This window comes from Bombus vosnesenskii, unplaced genomic scaffold (assembly GCF_011952255.1).
Source record: "Bombus vosnesenskii isolate JDL3184/JDL3185 unplaced genomic scaffold, Bvos_JDL3184-5_v1.1 scf7180000013351, whole genome shotgun sequence".
Lineage (NCBI taxonomy): Eukaryota > Metazoa > Arthropoda > Insecta > Hymenoptera > Apidae > Bombus > Bombus vosnesenskii.
The window spans coordinates 167,984-188,650 of NW_022882987.1; the positions used below are offsets into that span (position 1 = coordinate 167,984).

A 20,667-nucleotide genomic window follows, 5' to 3' on the forward strand; every position below is an offset into this window, starting at 1 on the left:
ATAAATTATGTTTACTAAACATTTATTACACATTATACAAGTATATTATCTCTAATTATGTACTATCTTTCTTCATAATCTGCTGATAGACTCTTACAAAGGGATGTGGACGTCGATCTTCTTCTGGTATTCTACATTGTATTTTATACCACACAACATGAAGACCAATTAAGGCAGCAGTAATCCCCCATAACTGATAATCCATTTTTATATAATCTTTCTGTTTACGTTTATGCAAAACAGAAAATATCCAGCTATATCTCTTATATGTATTTAACTAAACCTGATTTATATTATCTTCCTGAAAAACTTACATATGAAAGATATCTTTTGCAAACAAAATATATTTCATAATCACTTACAAAATTTTTTATCAATTTGTAATTAATCACAATGTGTTTTAATACTTACAGATTACAATCACGACCTATCGCACTATAATCATCCACACTTGATCGTACTTTGCTTGAATATAATACATAACCTAAATATATTAAGTGTACTTAAAATTGATTGGCTAATCATATTTTATATGCTCTATCAAAACTTTCCATGAATTTCGTTTCGTAATAATTTGATAATTGTCACCTATCAATTATTAATTATAACACTCTGTAATTAAAAAGTTATGCAGTTAAAATGATAAACAAAAGTGTAACCCTCGAATGTCACTAGTCAGCAGCCAATAGTTGCAACCGCAACAATCAAGTTTTATTTGCATTTACTGCCCTGTTTCGTTGGACAGATATAGAGTATAGGGGAATTTAACGTGCCATCTCCGATGCAAAAGCGAAGCCAAAGCATCATTCCACGTCCTCCAATTCTTCCAATTCTTCCAATTCTTACAAAGAGAACAAAAATTAACCAACTACATAACTATGTATACAGTTAGAAAAAGAAAACAGGTTAAACTTTATTTTAATGAAAATTAAATTATTGACTTTTTTTGTTGCTATTTAATAATTTTCAATGCGTAAAATTTGAAAATGCAAGTCATAGTTGTAGAAATCCAGCGGTTCAGAAGTTACACATATGTAAAGTTAAACATTTTTAATGTCTATAATTAAAGTGTTGACGCATAATGTAAATGAACTTTGTCAAAAATTGACATATTAACGTAACCTGTTACATACGTACACTTGTTACAGCCAGCGATTCCACTCATTGGACCAATCTTGGATAGAAGGCAACATGACGTCAAAGTAAACTATTAAATATATTAAAAATGCTCAACTTTATGTACGTATAACTTTTGAATCGCTGAATTTCTGAAATTAAAAATTGCATTTTCAGATTCTACGCATTAAAAACTACTAAATAGCAATAGTTTTATTCCCATTAAGACGAAGTTCAGCCAGAAAATATTTTGTAAGTGGAAATTTTAGATGGTTTTAGGATAACATAAGTCACATATATATATTTCAGCAAAAAGCGGGAAATTGTTGCGATAATATTTAATATTCTTTATACTTTAGAATGATTAGATGAAAGTAATAGTGTTGTATGAAAGCTTAATGTTTATTTTATATTTTTATTTATTGTTAATTTTATGATATTATCAATATTGCTAATCTGAAAGAGATATTTTCCGTAGGATATAATGTATATAAATGTAATATAAGCATCTGTAATTATGCCTGGTGAAAAATTAATAAATGCGGTACAAAGTACCTTTTCGTTATACGGACTTGTACTTTCAAGGTATATAAATTTTTAATGTATTACATATAGTATTATGTAAGTATACCAAATCTTAATTTTATTTCTTAATTTTTTACGAATGAAATTTTTTGTTGCCTAGGAAACTTAGCATTTCACTTGCTAAGGAACTTCTAAATGTAGAAGAAAATGAACGTGAAATGTGGCTAATGCAAGTAATAGAGCAAGTTTTAGCTCAAAATTTAAGTGATACACAGATAACCATTGAAAATTTGAAGCTAGCAATAGAAGAATGTATAAAACCCAATGCGTTAAAGGATACAGAAACAGTACTAAATGTTATAGATGTATTTGATATACCTAGAATCAAATATGAGTTGTCTGAGAACAAATTTGTTTTGGAAACTGTAACACCAAATTTGGTTGCCGAAGCACAATATAAATCCATACTTTTTAAAGATAGATTTGAGTTGCTTTGGTACAGAACTATGAGACATGAATTATTTACTCCTCCAATGCCTGGTGAAAGAAAAAAAGATTGGATTGAATTAGTACCAATTGAACATCTGTTGAGTGGAAGTAAAGAAGGAAATGTTTATGTTATGGGTCTTCTCTCTCAATTAGTAGAGGGTGAATATTATTTGGAAGACACAGGAGGTACAATAAAAGTTGATTTACAAAAAGCAATATCCTTTTGAAGCTCCAGATTTATGTAATCATTTATGTAAACATGAATATTTATAAATGTTTCAGTATGCTAAATCAATTATCTGTTAATTGCACTTTCCTTAATATTTGTATACAGATTTCAGGATGGTTTGATCATGGAATGCTCTATAGTAATAGCTAATGGAGATTTCAAGGATGGTATTTTACATGTGAAAAATTTAGGTTTTCCACCAGCAGAATCATCTAGTAATGCACGTGTAGATTTCGGCAATGCTAATACATTTGGTGGTTTGAGCAAGTTTTCTTTGAAACTTTCTGAAAAACTAAAAACTTATGAAGAAAGTAACAAAGATGGAATGATTGTTTTTGTATCCGAAATGTGGTTAGATGATAAAATTGTTTTACGCAAATTTAAAATTATGTTGGAAGGATATTCTGAATATCCACCTATAGCTTTTGTATTATGTGGACATTTTTTAAGTTTTCCTGCAAAACCATCAAGCAGGCAAAAATTGATAGAGGGATTAAAAAATCTTGCTGATATAATAATACAATATCCAGATATAAACCAAACTTCCAAATTTATTTTTGTACCTGCAATAGATGATATTGGATCACCAAAAATTTTGCCAAAATTGCCACTGCCCAAAAATCTTACAGAAGATTTTAGGAAAAATATACCTGGAGCAATATTTGCTACTAATCCATGTAGAATTCAGTATTGTACGAAAGAAATTGTGGTACTAAGGGGAGATATTTTAACGAAAATGTGTAGGAATACTCTTTACTTTCCATTTCAAGGCAATATCCACGATCATGTAAGCTTTATTATATTACTGATTGTTTATGTATGTTATATAAAAGTGTGTAACTTTATTTTTGATAAATGTTTCAGTATGCAAAATCAATTATCTCTCAATCTCATCTGACTCCTCTAAGTCTTCCAATGTTACCTATATATTGGAAATACAATCATGCATTACAAATATATCCTACTCCAGATCTCATTGTAACTGCAGATGGATTTGAAGCATATGAAACTACCTATTCTAGTTGTCATATAATCAATCCAGGATCATTTTCAAAAAACGACCATTCCTTCAAAGTATACGTTCCAGCGCTAAATTTAGTTGAACATTGTGCTATTCCCAAAGATATGGATGGTGTTTAACAACAAATTATTATTGACGTTTGAAATAAAGTATTAACAAGTAACATATGTTTGTAAATTCAATAATAATAGTAATTTACTGTACCTTCTACCTCTCTATGAACAATTGCATGCCAATTTTATAGAGTATATATTTTCACATCACAGATCTCATAAGCCAAGTTTGGTTATTGAAAATAACTTAATCTTTATTAAATAATTTAATTATAATTAAAAATTATTTTATTTTATTTTATTCATTGAGAATACTGGATAATTTCTTGGTCCATGTTGTTTAGCAATGCAACGAAATAATATTGAAGAATAACTTAGTGACTCTTATGATCGAATATGTTTAATATTATCAACATAATACACCTCAGGCAAATTTAACACTCTCCTCACTTCTCTTCAGACTGCCTAACAAATTTGTATATCAGACTTTCTATCTGGGACACAGGAAATACGCGTTTATTTAATTATTTTTCTTATCGATTTATATAAATAGATACATACAATATTAAACACATGTGTTTCTACCTCTTCGCAATGTACATAACAATATTACAGGTACAGACTGGGCCGCGGCATATCTCAATTCACTGCGCTGGAAGCATAAGTCAATTACTGGCCGTTTAATTAAACATTATAAGGATCATAACTTTGTAAAACAACGTATAACGTATGAGATGCAATAATAAAACGCGATAGTATGATCTGCAAATATTACAATTTCGTATTAATAACGAGCTGAACTGCTATCAATAATACCAGCTGTACAGTTAAAGGGAACATACGTAAGTTATGTAAATATAATAATTAAGACACAATTTCTGTTCAGCAAATTTTACGATATATATATCGTATATATATATATACACACACACACACATACATACATACATACATACATACATATATATATAAGAATGTATAAAACCCAATGCGTTAAAGGATATATATATATGTATCATTTAACGCATTGGGTTGTATGTGTGTGTGTGTGTGTGTGTGTGTGTGTGTGTGTGTAGAAACATTAATTTTTATTATTTGGATTGATTTTTTTCTCTAGCAGAAATTTCCACTCGTATCGTACGCACACACACACGTTTTCTCGTTCTCTCTGTACATTATATAATTTTAGCAATCGTATACGGATTACGAATGCCGCAAAAATCTGCGTTTAGTGCTCCAAATATTTGAAGCTAAATATCATATCGATATAACGTACTTTCAATCGTGGCAAGCGTATGTTAAACTTTTATTACATCTGAAACGTTCGATTAAGGTATGAGCATTAGTGTTAGAAAAAACAAAGATTAATAATTAATATGTATAATTATGAACTCTCAGGACTACGCTCACATACTTATCGAAATATATTACACTGCCGCTATATAAAAAAAGAAGAACACGCTTATATCTATTGCACGTCCTTAAATTTTTATATACTCCGATGTCAGCATCTCCTACACTCTCAGCTATATCATAATACAGAATAATACATAATAGTTTATATACCAGTGCTTTCTTCGTGTAACTATGTACAGATGCATAAGTTCAACTAGTAGAGTTACAATTTCAGTCGACGGACGGTGTAACGGTCCTTCAGACTCCATGTCTCACGAACTCTCTTTCTTCGCGTGCAATTCTCCTGAAAAATCAATAGTTAAATCAAATATGTACATATATCATTTCAAATTTGAATAACATATTGGTTGCTTGTAAAGTTTTATCTAATTTTGCTTGTCTCTTCATTCAAAATTTATCTTTTTTTAATTAAATATGTATTATTTTGTTTTTAGTATCATTAATACATTTTTATAATCATTTTGAACAATAAAAAATCTGTTATTGATTGAAACATGAGCTTTTTAAAACTGACAATGAATGCTTTGGTTCTAACTGATACATACATATATTGTGTACCTACTTTCTCTTTGATATCTACGGCAAGCTTGATTCCTTTCTTCCGCGTCGAAGTACCATAGAGTGATTGCATATCTGGTTTTGTAAGCTGGCTGAACTTCGTGCGGATTTCTCCTATCAGACCAGAAGAACAATATTCTGTCGAAGAGAGGTTCAATATCCGCCACTTGATCACGCCAGCCTTCTGGGAATATCCTCAAAAGGCCGCCGTTTTCCTGTTGATGCAAAAATAATACAATTTATTATTATATAGTATTATAAGATGAGAAATAATTTGAAATAAAAATTTACAATAAATTTGTAAATTTAAAGTGATATATTTCGAGAATTATTCATTTATTAGATCATAGCATGTCTAAACAATTGTCTGAAGAATATTTATAAATTCATACAAGGTGATAGCAAAAACTGCGAATATCGAATTATGTTCTTGGTGTAGTAATTTTTTATATTTTAAATGTTTTTATTACAATTTCTCCCATCAAAATTGTGGGCATATGCAAGAGTACCATAATAAATAAACAGAATAAAAAATGTACCAAAGCAAACTATAAAAGTTTAATATTAAAAAAAACATAATATTAATATTAAAAGAATTTATAAAATAAGATATAAAAAAGTTATTAATTTCTCGAAAACAAAAGATCGTGCACTCAAAATCTTTCGAAGCTGTTTTACCATCAGCCTAAAGCATCAAATACACATACGTACAGCTAATTCATTCGAGATTTCGCAGTCTTGCAATTTCCGTGTAAGATGTTTTTTGTTTAATACAATTTAATACAAAAGATGTTCATTCTTTAATACATTATTATTCATAATTTATTACCAATCATACTCATTAAGTATTAATGAGTCACAATATTATTTGTCCCAATATAATATTTCAATGAAAAATAGAAAAAATTAATGATTAAATTTGCAGATGTGAAGATAAAACAATAGCGAAAGTTTAAATAAAATAAACACAAATTCAAGAACATACGTACTTTTACTATTGACATTTATATAAAGATTACTCTTTAAATATAGTAATATTTTGTGTTACTCAGCATGAAATTGTTGTGATATAAATTCTTATTTCGATTATTTAGAATAATTAAATTTAAACTAATTATTTAGAGGTTTACCCTAATCATCGATTTCGACGATTTTTTAATATGTATGTTGTCGGCAGGGAGAGTAGATGATTCCGAACAATTTTTTTCTATATATGTAACTGCTACGCCCTAGCTTCCAAGATATTCGTAAAAAGCTGTCATTCTTAGCACATTGAGTCCTGTGCTTATGTACTTGAGACTCATTATTTAAATCTTATCACAGATCTGGCTGTAAGTAGCGTAAAAGATTTGACTCTCTTCACCTTTAAGTCTCTTAATCATTTTGTCCCTATATTGAATTTATTACTATTTTATGCAAGCATTGCCGGTCTCCTCACTGCATCCGGATTGAGAAAAATAACCCAAAACTAAACCTAATACATTGATGATATTTGTGTTTAATTGAGTTATAGCAGACATTTCGTCCAGCTTAATAGAGATGATCGGAATATCCAAATATTGTAATATTCAAGTTCGCCCAACTCTCGTTCATACATACTAACCATAAACAAAAGATAAGAGTTAGGTTTGAGTTAGGGCATTGTATTCGGCCACCGCAAGGCGGCTGACAACCAATACTAACGCATACGCTGCCGCGGACGTATATTTATAGACAGAATTCACTGTAGTGATATCGACAGTTTTTTTGCAAATATCTCGGAAAGTAGGATCGAGCGGCCGCTACATGTATAGAAAAAAGTTTCCCAATATCAGGACCTCGACGATATATTCAAAAATCATCAAAATCGGTGATGAGGATGAATTTCTAAATCAATTACTCCTATTTTTTTTTTTTTAATTCGTTGATTGATTACAATATGAATTTTCTTAAAAATTAGCTACTTCAATAAAGAAAACTTCTGGGTTCTTTGAGTTCGTTAACTTTTTAATTCTTTCATTAAAGCAAAATTTGAACGCATTTAGAGATACAAAAGTTCCAGACTCAAAGCTTGTTTGGAAAGAGGTCAATATAAACACGAGGACTTTACACAAATTCATCAAGTTTCTCTTTAATAATGTTCTTGTTCGAAAGAAATGTATGTATTCATTCACGGTTAAAGGTAACAGGAACAGGCACACGTTGTGAGATGAGACATTCTACAAACGGTGCTTTTATATTTTTCAAGACAGCATATGTTTGACAGCCCCTATTTTCTGTGTAGGTCAACGTAAACATTGCTCAATACGAGATTCTCGTGCATATACGAGACGGAAGCGTTACATGGGGCAACTCACGTAGGCCCTGGATGCCCTTCGTGCTCTATTCAACTCTATCGCCTACCCTTTCTCAGAGTGTCCTCACTTTTAACATTCAAACACGCATAGTCGCACGTGCAGGTTGAAGTAATAAGGAAAGTACATGTGAGAACGAGTCATCATGCTGTTATTGTTATAATTTATTGTAAATTATTATACGATTCTAGTTATTATATGATCATTACAATTTATTATAATACAAGAATAGAAATATATACATACATTAATATAAACAAATCGTTATTTTTTGTACAGTTTGTAATTTGTTACCTTTTTACAATCACTTCTGATTAACTTAACGAATTTAACTCTCTCACAAGTGTATCATTCAAATATACTAAATTACAATATCCTGTATATATTGTACATATATTACCATGCGTAATATTATTATTAATATTTATTTGTTGTAAAAAGTTGGAAGTATGTACATGTCCCTTATATGTAATACCAAAAATGCAATGACTCGACGATAAAAAGGATTGTTAATTATTTTCTATAGTGTTGATTTTATGTTATCTTATTACACCATCAAAAGGTTAAGCGAAGCAGAACATTTACTCGAAAATGAGGGGGGTTAAATAGTTCATACAGGAAATCACTAAATTTTTTCACTCAAAGAATGTGAATTTTCAGGTAAGTGGATTCAACTAGAGTTCAGCCAATCAGACATCTATTCTAGCACGATACTGTTGCATTTCTTGTATATACATACATCTTTAAAACTTCTATTCTAATGTGAATAAATTATAATAGAAATTTGTATTTTGAATTGACTTCGTAAAGTTGTGATTTTCTATCTACTTACTATTTGTAACCAAACGAAAATAGACACTTTCGAAAGACTACACAAAATCATTGAAGTAAAGGAAAATCTCATGAAACATCACTCAAAGGGACGGCCCTGAAATCTATACCTCACAGGAAATTAGTTTTCAGAAGGCACACATCATTATTGTAGTGGCTACTTTGGACTATAAAATTGTTCATGCATTATTTTAGAATTAAAAAAAGCAAGAATAGAACAAAAATTTTAAATCTTAATAAAAATCAGTTAGCAATGTAACATAAAATTATATTTGTAAATTACAGATTACAACTTATTGATGAGTTATAAAAGAAGATGGAGAAACTTGATGGAATTTTCAATATATCTTATCTGTATTTAATTATATATTTATTAGAAATATATTATGAACATTAAGAAATTAGTACAATCAAGCGCAAATAACTATTTTATCTCTTGAAGCCTTAGTATAATGATAAAAATAACTAAATATGTATTTCGGTACTAAATTTTCATTTAAGTGATATAAATTTCTTTGCATATTTATTCGTGGCATGCACATAGATCTTACCTTGATATCCCAATCTCGGTTAAGATAGTATATAGCTGTGATACATCTTCCATCTCGATTGGGGTTATCCACATGTTTCACGTAATGCGAACCGTGACCAGGATAACAAGCCACCATCGCCTGAAAAATAATGCATCGCATCATCTTAATCGAAAAAACGAAACTATTCTTGCGAACTGGCTTATATGCATTCGCAAGCTGACTAATCGTTAGGAATGTAGATCTGAATATGTCGTGAAATTTGTAATAACAGCTCGTTGATTTTTTAAACAGAAAGAGATAGGTCATTCTATAATGGCAACCGTTTTAACTTAAACATAAATCAAATTCAATCAACTACTTATAAACAGCGTTTTTAAATTAAAAACGACAAAATGACGAAGATAAGTGGTCTCAGAGATGTAATAAAACAAATGTCAGATATCGTAATTAATAATCTTACATTATCAGAAGTTAAATAGGCGCGTAGCATATTTATGGAAGACCAATATATCTAAGGTATTTGTTTCTACCGTATTATAAGTATGTGTATTTTCCCAAAGTTCTTATATCATTGTTGATTTTAAATCATTTTATAAAAAATTAATTTATTAGATTTTTATTACAGATCATAGATCGTAATAGGTAATGATGCATCTCGTATAGGTAGTGAAACGCGTAGTTGAATTATTTTACGAAATTTTTATTCATTTTTTAAATATAAGAATGATAACAATTATTAAATTGAATTATCAATTCAAGCGTAATCAATATTAAAAGTCTAGAACTGAAACTTCTAACGCAATTTTCTACTCACTTCGTCATTTTGTTTTAGTCCTACATATGTATATTCAGAAAATTAATCAATTAGTAATCGATAAAATTTAAAAATTATATAATTTTGTTTATTTTTTCATATTGCGTACCAAGTTATATGTATACATATAACCATCGGAAAGTGTTTTCATATAAAATATTTTGCAAATTGCTTAGATACTTACCATTTCTTTAATTGCGTTCATAAGAATATGAATTTATATAAATATCCGTAACCTAGTAATCCTATTTATATCTACACAAATGAAACAATCAATGATTTTAGAGTTACAAGAGCAGATGTTTATGGAATATTTTAAAGGTTTCAATAAACGTAAAGTAAACTTTAGCTAGCTAGACGTATAGCTAGCTAAACGTCTAGCTAGACGTATCAATGAAACGTTAAATAGCAGAGCAGTCAAAGGTCCCTGACAATGAGTGCGCACATATGCCCGAGAAGGGCTGAGATAGTCAGTTACACAGTTTCTTCAGAGGTAGGGCGTATATGCATACTGATCACAATTTGCCTTGACCTAAATAGACCACTAACCTCGATGTCCTTGGCACTACATTAGGCGGCGTGTATATTATTACGTAATCCACGAAATATGTGTCATACGATCGTTTTTATGTTTACGTTTTGAAATCAAAAACGTCAATGTATAAGGGTGCGTCATTGTCATCCGCGTAAGAAATCCATGGGATGTGTCTTTGTCGTTACCAATTCTCAAAATCGAGATATATAGTATGTTTTTCTTACTTAACGTTTAATGTCGCTTCAACTGCAAAATGAGAAAGGTGTGCGAGAATTTGACGAATCAGCATATTGTGCTCCATATGAATACATTTTGTTGTTTATATTATATTAGGAGGTTGATTAATTTACTCTCTTTTATGAATTTCAAGAGATCATAAACTTTTTCTCAGAAGTAAATATTATTCGCTACTGTTAATTAAATATTGTGGTAAAAATTTGCTTTTGAATTCTATAGTTGCATTTAATCAAATAAATTCGTTAAACAAACGACGTAAATCTTACTCTGACAATTGGTCACGAATAGTAAACAAAAAAAAAAGGAAAGAAATAGTTATTAAAACCATTTACAAACTTCCATATTATGTATAACAATGAGTTTTCTTAAAAACACTTTGACTTCTTCAAGGTCTCTACCGAATTACCGAAAAATGCGCATTCTAATTCAAGTAAATAGACACTCGATACGCATTCTCTAATAGTGATCCAGAATGGCAAATACCTTTCACCGTGCCAAGTTATAAACGATACAAACGAAACAGCTATTCGATAACAAAGAACAACTTCCAGACACGTATATGGTTCAATCGGAAATATTCTTTCTTCAAAACGATCGCATTTTACCACGTTCAATATTGACATCCATATCGATAGTATTCAATAACTATTGTGCACCATCGAATCACCTTGAGAGGCGAACAATTGATACTGAGCTCGTCGCCGTGCACATCGTTTTGTTTTAAACGTTAGAGACAGCAGAAAAACATTCGTGTAATCAGTTAACTATTATCTTTCTTAATTTCCGCCGCGCCATTCGACGACAGAAATTGCTGAAGCATATTAAATACGAAACATTCTTTTCTAACATGAATCATAATCGTATAAATTGACTTAAATTGACAATAACCTGCGATTCTGTGATTTACAAGACGTATACAGTATTAAAGAGCGCGTACACCTTGTTTGAAATCTTTTTTCCTCTCGTTCCTCCCAGTGACCTCGTTATCTGTAGACTGATACGATATATTATAGATAGACTGCAACATCGAGACAAAACGTTCGATATCGTACACTTTACGTGCAGCTCGTCACGTTCCTTAGATAAGTAACACAACCTGCCAAAAGTACGCCATCGCGATAATAACGTAGGAATCGTTGCGATAGATTACGAACAGCAACGTCAAAAATATGTGAATTCTTGACGTGAATACGCGATAGAGTCGTCTGATATGAATGCTGCGCACAGTGAAATTTGTTTTATCGTGTTTATTAAACCGAAAGTCAAACGTCTGTGTGCGATCTTTGTCCCTTTGTTTGGTACAAGTTTAAAAAGAGACTGAGAAGATGGTACATATCTTTGAATAAGAAAGAGAAAAATAGAAAGGAGGGCAGAAAATGATACATACTTTCGTGTGGCTGTTTGTGGAAGAATCTGTCAAATTTTAATTAATCCTTCATAATCTGTGCAGCATTCGACATTTTATTCTAAATGGTCTATGATTAGTAAGTTACAGCTTTAAAAAATGCATAATTTAGACAGGTATATTTTCACATTTTTGTAACCAATAGTGACTATACATTTTACTATTTTTAAATATAAGAAGTGGAAAACGAACCAAATATTACATACGTAACATAACATTTGACCGTAAAGAGTTGAAAAATCTGCTTTTTCCTTGAACTTTTAAATATTTCTTCATATTTTTTATGAATGTTTAATTTTTTATAATGTTCCGTATGGGTAAAACGTAAAATAAACATCGGTGAATTTTCTCAGGTTTAAGGTTTAAGATTTAAGATTTAAGTTGTCTACTCAAGTGCAATCCTATTGTTAAATTAAAAAACTACCTGTATAGATGAAGTAATAAATAATAATAATATCTATGGGTGATTTTTTCGACACGTTTTAGAAATTTTTCTACGTCTCGAATGTTGATTGTATGTTAAATGTTTTACTATTCCTGCTGTTAGATTTTAGCTCATTAATCTTTCTTCGTTTGTTTTTTATATCCGTTGTTTTCCTAACAAAAGTTTAATTTAATAGAGGAGAAAGTAATAAAAAATTGTTTTGCATGTTTGATGGATAATTATATGTGCTGCTTGTTTTGTAATTTATGATTGATCATCGTACTTGCGACTGAACGATTTTAACGAAACATATGATTAAACTCGAATTGTTATCAGAATTGCAACCACTTAGCCACTTATGCGCAATGCAATATGCAATATCAATTACATTCAAATATTTTTAATAAATCTCGTAATATTTTCTTCAATAAGAGCAATTTATATCGAAAAATCCCAATATTTCTTGCTTTGTGTACAAAAGATGACAGAAACACCAAAATAAAAAATATATTTCTGGGTATTCTGCTTAAATACTTTCAAATACAATCAAACTTTAAAATAGACAATCACATGCAAACGATTAACAAAATTCTGATAATTCTTACCGTGTATATAAATGATGTACAATTTAGTAAATACATATATTGAAAATATGCATTATCATATTTTGATTAAATTTCTGAACGTACCTAAGTATGTAAAAAACGGAGAAAAGGCCACAGTACAAATTGCGGAAGAATAAATGACCGATCAATGCTTAAATAAATCTGCAGAAGTGGTATTATGAATGACGCAGTTTATATTTCTCATAAATTACGCATTGGCTATTGAAAATTCTTTTTTTGACATTCAATTAGTTTTTAACGCAATATTTTTAAAATATATTAAAAATTAGAACTGAGAAATATTTTATAAGATTAATACGAATATCAACCGTCAACTTCTTAAATATCATTTGCTCGAAAATAAGCCGAAGATGAGATGAAGGTTATTTTTTCACTATTTCTTCATCACTATTTCTTCACGAATATAAATTCGAAATGCAACGAATATAACATACCGTTTAAAAAATAAATAACAGTGTCGTACCAAATACGACGTTTACGTTATTCATAGTTCAACAGTTTGTATAATACAACTGGTTTAAGTGACCGGTTAACGTTAACACCTTTGTACAATATAATTACTCACTGAATTATATTAAATTTCGAATTTCTAATCATACATGATATGCATGTTTTTATCGCAAAAAATAAATTAATTAGCGAAAAATATACTGAAAATTGTACTAAAGCTACTTTGTGAAAGATATTTTTTAACAACCTTAAATTTCACAGCCGTTTTTAGACATCATGAATATTAAATAAGGCTTTGGACTAGAAGCGACAATTCACTGGAAGAAGCAAAGCCACATCCTCTTCTCTTTCTATCCTCTTCTAAATTCGCATTATTTTCGATATACAGCAACTATGCCACAATCGGATTTTTAGCATTTGAACAACGTCCAAAAATTATTTCAAACCTCATTTCATTGAAACTAATACTCGTTGTAATGTGACAACCAAATCTTCACAACTATAGTTACAATGCAACTAATCAGCAACAATCGAGGCAACAAACCGAAAAGGAATGGAAAAACATCCGTACGTTATTCATTTAAATGAAACAGGTATTACGTTTCAGGGGAAAACCACTTTACTAATGTTATTGCACGTGTTTCATAGAACCGAAAGGAAAACATACGACGTTTGTTACACTTCGAATACGGAAAATATTTCTGCAGTATGAGTATGAATCACCGATTAGAATCATACAATTTTTCTATATTATTGACTATATTCATAATACATTCTGCTTTTAAGTAGATACATAATTACATAGACAACTGTAAAAATTCTTTATCAAATGTAACTTTGTAGGCGATCCAATGTTTGTCGCGCACGAAGCAACTTAGTGGCGTGAACGTAAACGCGGATTGTAAATTTTTTGTTGTTAGGTTGGCGTGATTGAGTTACACTTGATTGTTCGACAGTCGTTGGATCACCCTTCAGGAAAACGTATATGGTATTCATCTATTTTGATCTTAATAAACATATCCTTACATTCCAAGTTTTAAACAATCATTTAAGTTTTAAGTAATGCCTCTCCCTACGCTATAATACCATTTATGTATGGTTGCTGTAAAAGAATTTTTCGTAGGAAAGATTTGGTATACATCGCACATTGAACAAGGAAATATTGTTATCTATGCTCAATTTACTTCATATTTCTCTCTCTCTGTATTTGTATATGCGCATGTCATAAATTATAAAAATTTCCATGCGCTTCAACATACTAGATTCTACCAGATTATAATATTTCCTGTTGCTACATTGCCATGAAGTTTTCATTTATTACCTTTCCTGATAATTGAAAATCTCTTTCGAAGAGACATGTAAAATTTTGTTATATTTTTGTATATGTCTAGTGCAAGTTTGGAATACATACTGATGAAAATGAAAATATGACAAAGTCAGAAATGTAAATGTTAAAAATTTCAAAATGATAAACGATAATGACCAAAAATAAGGAATTTCATAATAATCTGGTAACGAGAAGTGACTTTTATTTTGTATTAATCTAGAAAATATAAGATATGAAAAAATGTTAATATAAAAAAAGGAACAAAGTTTAATTTAGAGAGTAGATTTAAAGAATCATATTGATCATTAAAATTATTAATTAACATTGCTAATAATCTATAGCTGAAACTTGTTGTTGAATAAATATACATTTAAGACCATCGATTTTGCGGAACATCGATCTTGAAAAAATCGTCTAAAAGATCCTATGATCGTGTACCACGAAAATGAAACTGAGAAATTTCAAGTCATTTATTATATATTTGCGTATATTTGTATGTTTTATATTTTTTAAATATTCATATAGTAACGCGAAAATCTCTACTTATCGCGAAACAGATAATTAAATTTTGAAATGTAAAGGGAATATCGTGAGCCGTAAAGCATTGTAACGCGGCTATTATAATTATAAATAACACGGAAGATATGTCATACCGATCAGAAAGTCAACAAACACCGGTAAATACCCTCGTGGAAACGACACGACGCTAGAGAGACGAATGAAATCGTTTTCAGACATGATTGGCACGCTCTCAACCGTCTAACTATATGTGCAAATGCATACATACTTTGTATGTATGTACATTTATACCTCGTTGATTTTTTCACCTTCACGAAGGTTAAAGAGCGAGATGCAACCAGTCGGTTGTAAGGATTTAATCGAAAGTGAACGACCTAACACGAATATATTAGTGACTATCGATGAAAGAACTATGTATTAAAGAATGCATAATTTAAATATTACCTTTAAAAAAACAGTATAATTTGTCATATTTCTTTATATTTAATAACATTTAGTATTTCAGTTTCATATAATGGATTTCACATTTATGCAAGATTATTCTTTCTAGCTTATGAAATTATTTAGTCACGGAATTAATTACCTGTCAAGTCACTTTGTGTACAATAGTCAATTACTCCAAAAATAAAACATAAAATATAGAATTTTAACTTCTATTAAATATAATTATTTGCCAAAAAAATAAGCAATGAATATAGATATCTAACATATTGCACGCTGTTTTAAAAATTATTATTTTTATTTTTTATGTTTATTGGTAATTACTAATTAATTTGTAATTATTTTCATAAATGTTCTTCACACATTATAAAACCGGAAGTTCGCCCGAACCTGATAGGGAAGAGCTAAATATATGTTCTTTGCATTAGAATGAATTCGCGTTAAATAATGCAATATTTCAAAATATTGTCAGTAACTCAGCACTATTTTTGAATATTTGTAAATAAAGTCGTATTGATCCGAAATATCGTTACGCAATATCGTGTAATTTTAACAATACACAATTATCTAACGATAAAATTCCCCTTAAGATGAAGTACCTAGCTTTCTCATTATGCAGATACGATACTGATAGCACTCTTCTAGTCTAGATAGATAGCAATCTTCTATCTAGAACCTAGAATACATAAAAAATATGATTTTACGTTGAATCAATGAATTTCAATATTATATCATCATTTATCGTCAGTAAGTTAGGATTCAACTTCAACATGAAAAAGTGAATATGTTTTAAAAACACATTTAACCATTGCCGCAATTATTTTTCTCTTTGTACTTCACTCGACGTGCAAAGGAAAAATTATAACAGTTAGGTGGTAGTTCTCATATTTATACAATACTTGCGAAATGTTCAATTCCAAATTCTTCGAGTACTATCAGAAAATGCAAAAAAAAAGTTAAAGAAGAACGGTATCCAGAAACGAAGTTCAACTTAATTAAATGGGAGATTTGGTGCGAGACAGCAAAAGAATTCGAATTGTATCGAATATTTTCTTGCGAACTATAAATGGAAGCAGCAACAGAACGGAGCAATATGTTTGGTTTAAAAATATGTATTCGCTTGTTTCTTCGATTTCTGAAGAGACAAAGCTTTGTTTAGTTTAAAAGGAGAATCAATTACGATAGTAAGATTAAAAACTTTTTTTTCAGACTTTTACAATTAGTTGCAAGAATTTTAGGATCACATTCACTTTTCTTCTTTATTTCTTCTTTATTTCTATTCTTTGTCGTTCGTGTTTTATGTATTTTAATACAAATGTATATTTGCATTGCATCACAATAACATTTAATATCAAAAATACATTGAGTTCCATAACATGTACCTTCAAACAATGTTAGGAAATATTACTGTATATAGTAATAAATAATAGTGATAAAATAATTTAGAACAGTGATACTCATAACATTATGTAGAATATCTGCACATCACGGAAAATCAATGAAGAGAAATGAAATCCGCTGTCATATATTGAGAAAACAATGGCAAATATCGTCGATATTCGTGGTAATATCTAAAAAGTTATTCAAGAGTATATAAAAAGTTATTCAGCTCGATAAATTTATTTCAAAGCGCGTTACAACATTAGTTTATTAAATCACACAATTTTATAGAAGAAAAAGTGAGTCGAGATAACCTTAAAATCTTTATATCCAACACCACCAATCACACGACAATTCAATTCTGTCATTCTGTTTCCTGTATGGAACCAAACAAGTTCAGATGAACAATTTTGTTTTCGTTGTCTGGAAAATAATCAAATGTACACGAACATATGAACCAAATGTAGCATATATTATACGAATAAAGTATTTACTTGAGAAAACTACACTTCTAAGTCGCTACTGATCATTGATACTTTACTGATTACTTAGGTCGGTCTACATAACACCTCATATCGTCCCACTCATTCGCTCGCGGTTTAGATTCTGTTTACGGCCTTACGGGAGACAGGATGCGTAATCGAGAAAAACGCATACACACTGCCTACTTTCTGGCATAAGAGACGAAAGAGAGTCAGTGAAAGATAGGGAGAAAGAGATAACTGCATAATTGTATGAACGAGTCAGCCGTACGGCGTACGTGACCGACTGCACTTCGTGGTTTGCTACTCTCGTTTCGGTTCTCTGTTTAGCGCACGAGCTACCCGAAAGATCACTGCAATTTCGGAATCCTGACCTTCTCTGCCTACCGTCGCTTCCTCCCTCTCCTTTCTGGCTGCTAAAGAAATTAAACCGATGCTTCAAGGGATTTGCTTTTTCACTGCTTTGATACCTAGAATGAACGCGCGTCCCCTCCTTACCAATATCGTTGCATCTCAGTGATTAATTTGATTGTTACGGCTATCGTGCAAAACAACAGATCATTTCTTCTGGCCAGTGTTACAAATATTTCCGCATTTGCATTGTTTTCACGATATTCAAGAAACTACTTTTTCATTGGTTTGTATAATTCTCATTCTCCGTAATGATATACATACATAGATTGGAACTTAGTCTGATAGTTGCTTAAAATTAATAACATTTTCAATCTACTGTTATCTAACAATTTAAATATGTAAATATTGTAACAAATTTAATTTCTTAAATGCTATTTTTTACACGTATAAGTAATATTGTACAATTTTTATGATAATAAATAAAATATATAACTGTTTAACAAAAGCCATATAATATAACAATTATGTAGAAGATTACAATATTGAAATAAAACATGAGCAGTTTGTATAAACATATTAAACTATCAAAATTTTCAATTGTTAAAAATATATGTATGTGATTGTGTATTGTATTCATAAAAAAGAAAACAGTTTTATTGCCAAAGTTTATTTCAAATTATAATAACTATTCAATTATGCGTTCGATGAATTAATATTTTACGCATAATCAAACATGAAACAAATTTATCATATTAAATGAGTAAAAGAAAAATTTTCCTTACAATAACATTTTCAATGCTTCTAAAATTGATTTAGAAATAAAAAGAAATTATCAAAACTATAGAAATATAGTGAACTTAATAATGTATATAGACTTACAAGAATGTGTTTGTATAACTATAAGATTATTAATAGGCATTAGTATATCGATTAATGGAGTATTAATACATATCTTATTAATTATTAATACATATTTTGAAATGCTTACTTATGATTCAAATAGTACAAACATAAACTTTGACAAAGTAAGGATATTCAACACAAGACATAAATTAAAGATTGAAATAAATATAAGACTAATGTATACTTTTGTCATATGTAATGATAACAAAACTATATGATATATAAAATGTGGGACTATTTTTATGCTTACCTTCGTTCTTCCATTAATCGTGTAATTTCCCATTTTCCCATTGTTGCACATTTTATTTGCCCTCATAATGACAGCATCAACTTGAGATATGAGCATTCCAATGTTTTGACATTGTTTTTCTTTTCCGTCAAGCCACGTTATTTGATCACCACGAATTGTCTTTAAGTCATTTGCACCTGCTTTATTAGAAACCAATTGTCCATCCTTAAATAACCCAGCACTGTACATATTTAAAACTTCGTTTAACACTGCAAGACCTTTTTCGGTTCCTAGAAAATTGTCTACCACACACATACCATATTCATCCATGTCTCTAATCACATTTCTGCTTATATCATCTATTAATTCTTCAAGATTATTTTTATTTTTATGGAGGAAAGGTGGTAAAAGTTCTTCTTCACGAGTTAAACGAACCTCTGGAAAGTTCTTCATACCGTTATGATGTTGTGTAGGCATATCTAATTCATGGTTCTGTAGGTTATCTAGGATTCTTGAACCTTCTAGAGCAGGATTCAACAATTCTGTTCTGGCACCCAAGATCGTGTCTTCAGAACTTCCTTCATATGTTATGGGAGAAGTCCATCCATCCACTCTGTTAGTACAAGTACCTTTTGTCTTAGTGTTATTGGATTTCCTCTTGGAATTTCGACTATCCTTATGATTTGATTGTCCTTTTATCTTTTCTATCTGTTTGTTGGTTCCTGTAAACAACAAAATCATGCAACAATTATTAATTAAAATAAATGAAACAAAGAAGTTGTATTTATTTTACAAAAAATCATACATATTTTATAGTATATAATACATTATTAGCTAGTAAAAGATTACACAACTCTAAAATTCTAACGTGAAATAGTTTTATTTAGGCACGTGGGAACAAGATCAAGTTTCACGTACCGCCAAGATGTTTCCCGTTATTATGCACTTCAGGAGCAGCGTTCAAACCTCGCGTTTTTTCTAACACCGACTTCTCGCTTAGGTTAGAAACCACTGGTGTAGTTAAATTCTGGCAGTTTCTTAAGGAGGATTCCTTTTTAGCGGATTTCAAAGTGGAATTTTGACTAGTAGCCGAAACGGTATTTGATACGATCGATTCCACAGAATGAGTCGCACAAAATTCTTTGTGACGTTTCCAATCCCGCCTCTGGTGTTCTTTGGTGCAATAAAATACGGCCTTGCACCGTGAACACCTTAGGAGCTTGTCAGTTCTGTTACAGATAACACAACCTACCGTTATACCAATTTGAACATCACCGCCGAGTGTCTGCGCACGACTGACTATCGGTCCGGACATGTTTCGTCGTTTATTTAGCGGCCACGAGTGCCGACGACATTTCTCCAACGAGGGAAGTCACACACGCACTCAATCTGCGTATAGTACTAGTGCGCTATCGAGACTCTGCAGTGCTTATACCA

The 20,667-nt window shown here is 30.4% G+C and overlaps 2 protein-coding genes and 1 long non-coding RNA gene across 7 annotated transcripts; 1 reads left to right on the forward strand and 2 right to left on the reverse strand.

The window, feature by feature from the left end:
* Positions 1-5: 5 nt before the first annotated feature.
* LOC117236703 lies at positions 6-1,174 on the reverse strand. Of its 3 annotated transcripts, XR_004493898.1 has the most exons (3): positions 1,138-1,174; positions 412-841; positions 6-309 (listed from the first exon to the last, which is right to left on the reverse strand). It is a non-coding gene; the product is annotated as an uncharacterized LOC117236703 (long non-coding RNA). The 3 variants fall into 3 exon arrangements; XR_004493897.1 differs by lacking the exon at positions 1,138-1,174 and having other exon boundaries at positions 6-301; positions 412-873; XR_004493896.1 differs by lacking the exon at positions 1,138-1,174 and having other exon boundaries at positions 412-873.
* LOC117236696 (DNA polymerase epsilon subunit 2) lies at positions 1,149-3,547 on the forward strand. 3 transcript variants are annotated; one of them, XM_033499856.1, is made up of 6 exons: positions 1,149-1,202; positions 1,294-1,368; positions 1,426-1,701; positions 1,802-2,345; positions 2,463-3,146; positions 3,224-3,547. In XM_033499856.1, exons 3-6 carry the CDS (start codon positions 1,634-1,636, stop codon positions 3,497-3,499), a joined length of 1,572 nt encoding a protein of 523 aa, XP_033355747.1. In that variant the 5' UTR covers positions 1,149-1,202; positions 1,294-1,368; positions 1,426-1,633; the 3' UTR covers positions 3,500-3,547. The 3 variants fall into 3 exon arrangements, with proteins under 3 accessions (XP_033355747.1, XP_033355750.1, XP_033355748.1); XM_033499859.1 differs by having other exon boundaries at positions 3,268-3,525; XM_033499857.1 differs by lacking the exon at positions 1,426-1,701.
* Positions 3,548-4,502: 955 nt separating this feature from the next.
* On the reverse strand, positions 4,503-20,663 carry LOC117236697 (egl nine homolog 1). Its single transcript, XM_033499860.1, has 5 exons — positions 20,149-20,663; positions 19,252-19,952; positions 9,123-9,242; positions 5,412-5,622; positions 4,503-5,132 (listed from the first exon to the last, which is right to left on the reverse strand). The coding sequence occupies exons 1-5, from the start codon at positions 20,543-20,545 to the stop codon at positions 5,101-5,103; spliced, it is 1,461 nt and encodes a 486-aa protein (XP_033355751.1). The 5' UTR covers positions 20,546-20,663; the 3' UTR covers positions 4,503-5,100.
* Between the last annotated feature and the right edge of the window lie 4 nt (positions 20,664-20,667).

Excerpts from the sequence above, each read along its gene's own strand:
- LOC117236696 (XM_033499856.1), top strand. The coding sequence starts at position 1,634 with ATGCCTGGTGAAAAATTAATAAATGCGGTACAAAGTACCTTTTCGTTA. Across the intron at positions 2,346-2,462 it reads AAGTTGATTTACAAAAAGCA|AGATTTCAGGATGGTTTGAT; the intron begins ATATCCTTTTGA and ends ATATTTGTATAC. Across the intron at positions 3,147-3,223 it reads AAGGCAATATCCACGATCAT|TATGCAAAATCAATTATCTC; the intron begins GTAAGCTTTATT and ends TAAATGTTTCAG.
- LOC117236697 (XM_033499860.1), bottom strand. The coding sequence starts at position 20,545 with ATGTCCGGACCGATAGTCAGTCGTGCGCAGACACTCGGCGGTGATGTT. Across the intron at positions 19,953-20,148 it reads TAACGGGAAACATCTTGGCG|GAACCAACAAACAGATAGAA; the intron begins GTACGTGAAACT and ends TGTTGTTTACAG. Across the intron at positions 5,133-5,411 it reads CCGTAGATATCAAAGAGAAA|GAGAATTGCACGCGAAGAAA; the intron begins GTAGGTACACAA and ends TTGATTTTTCAG.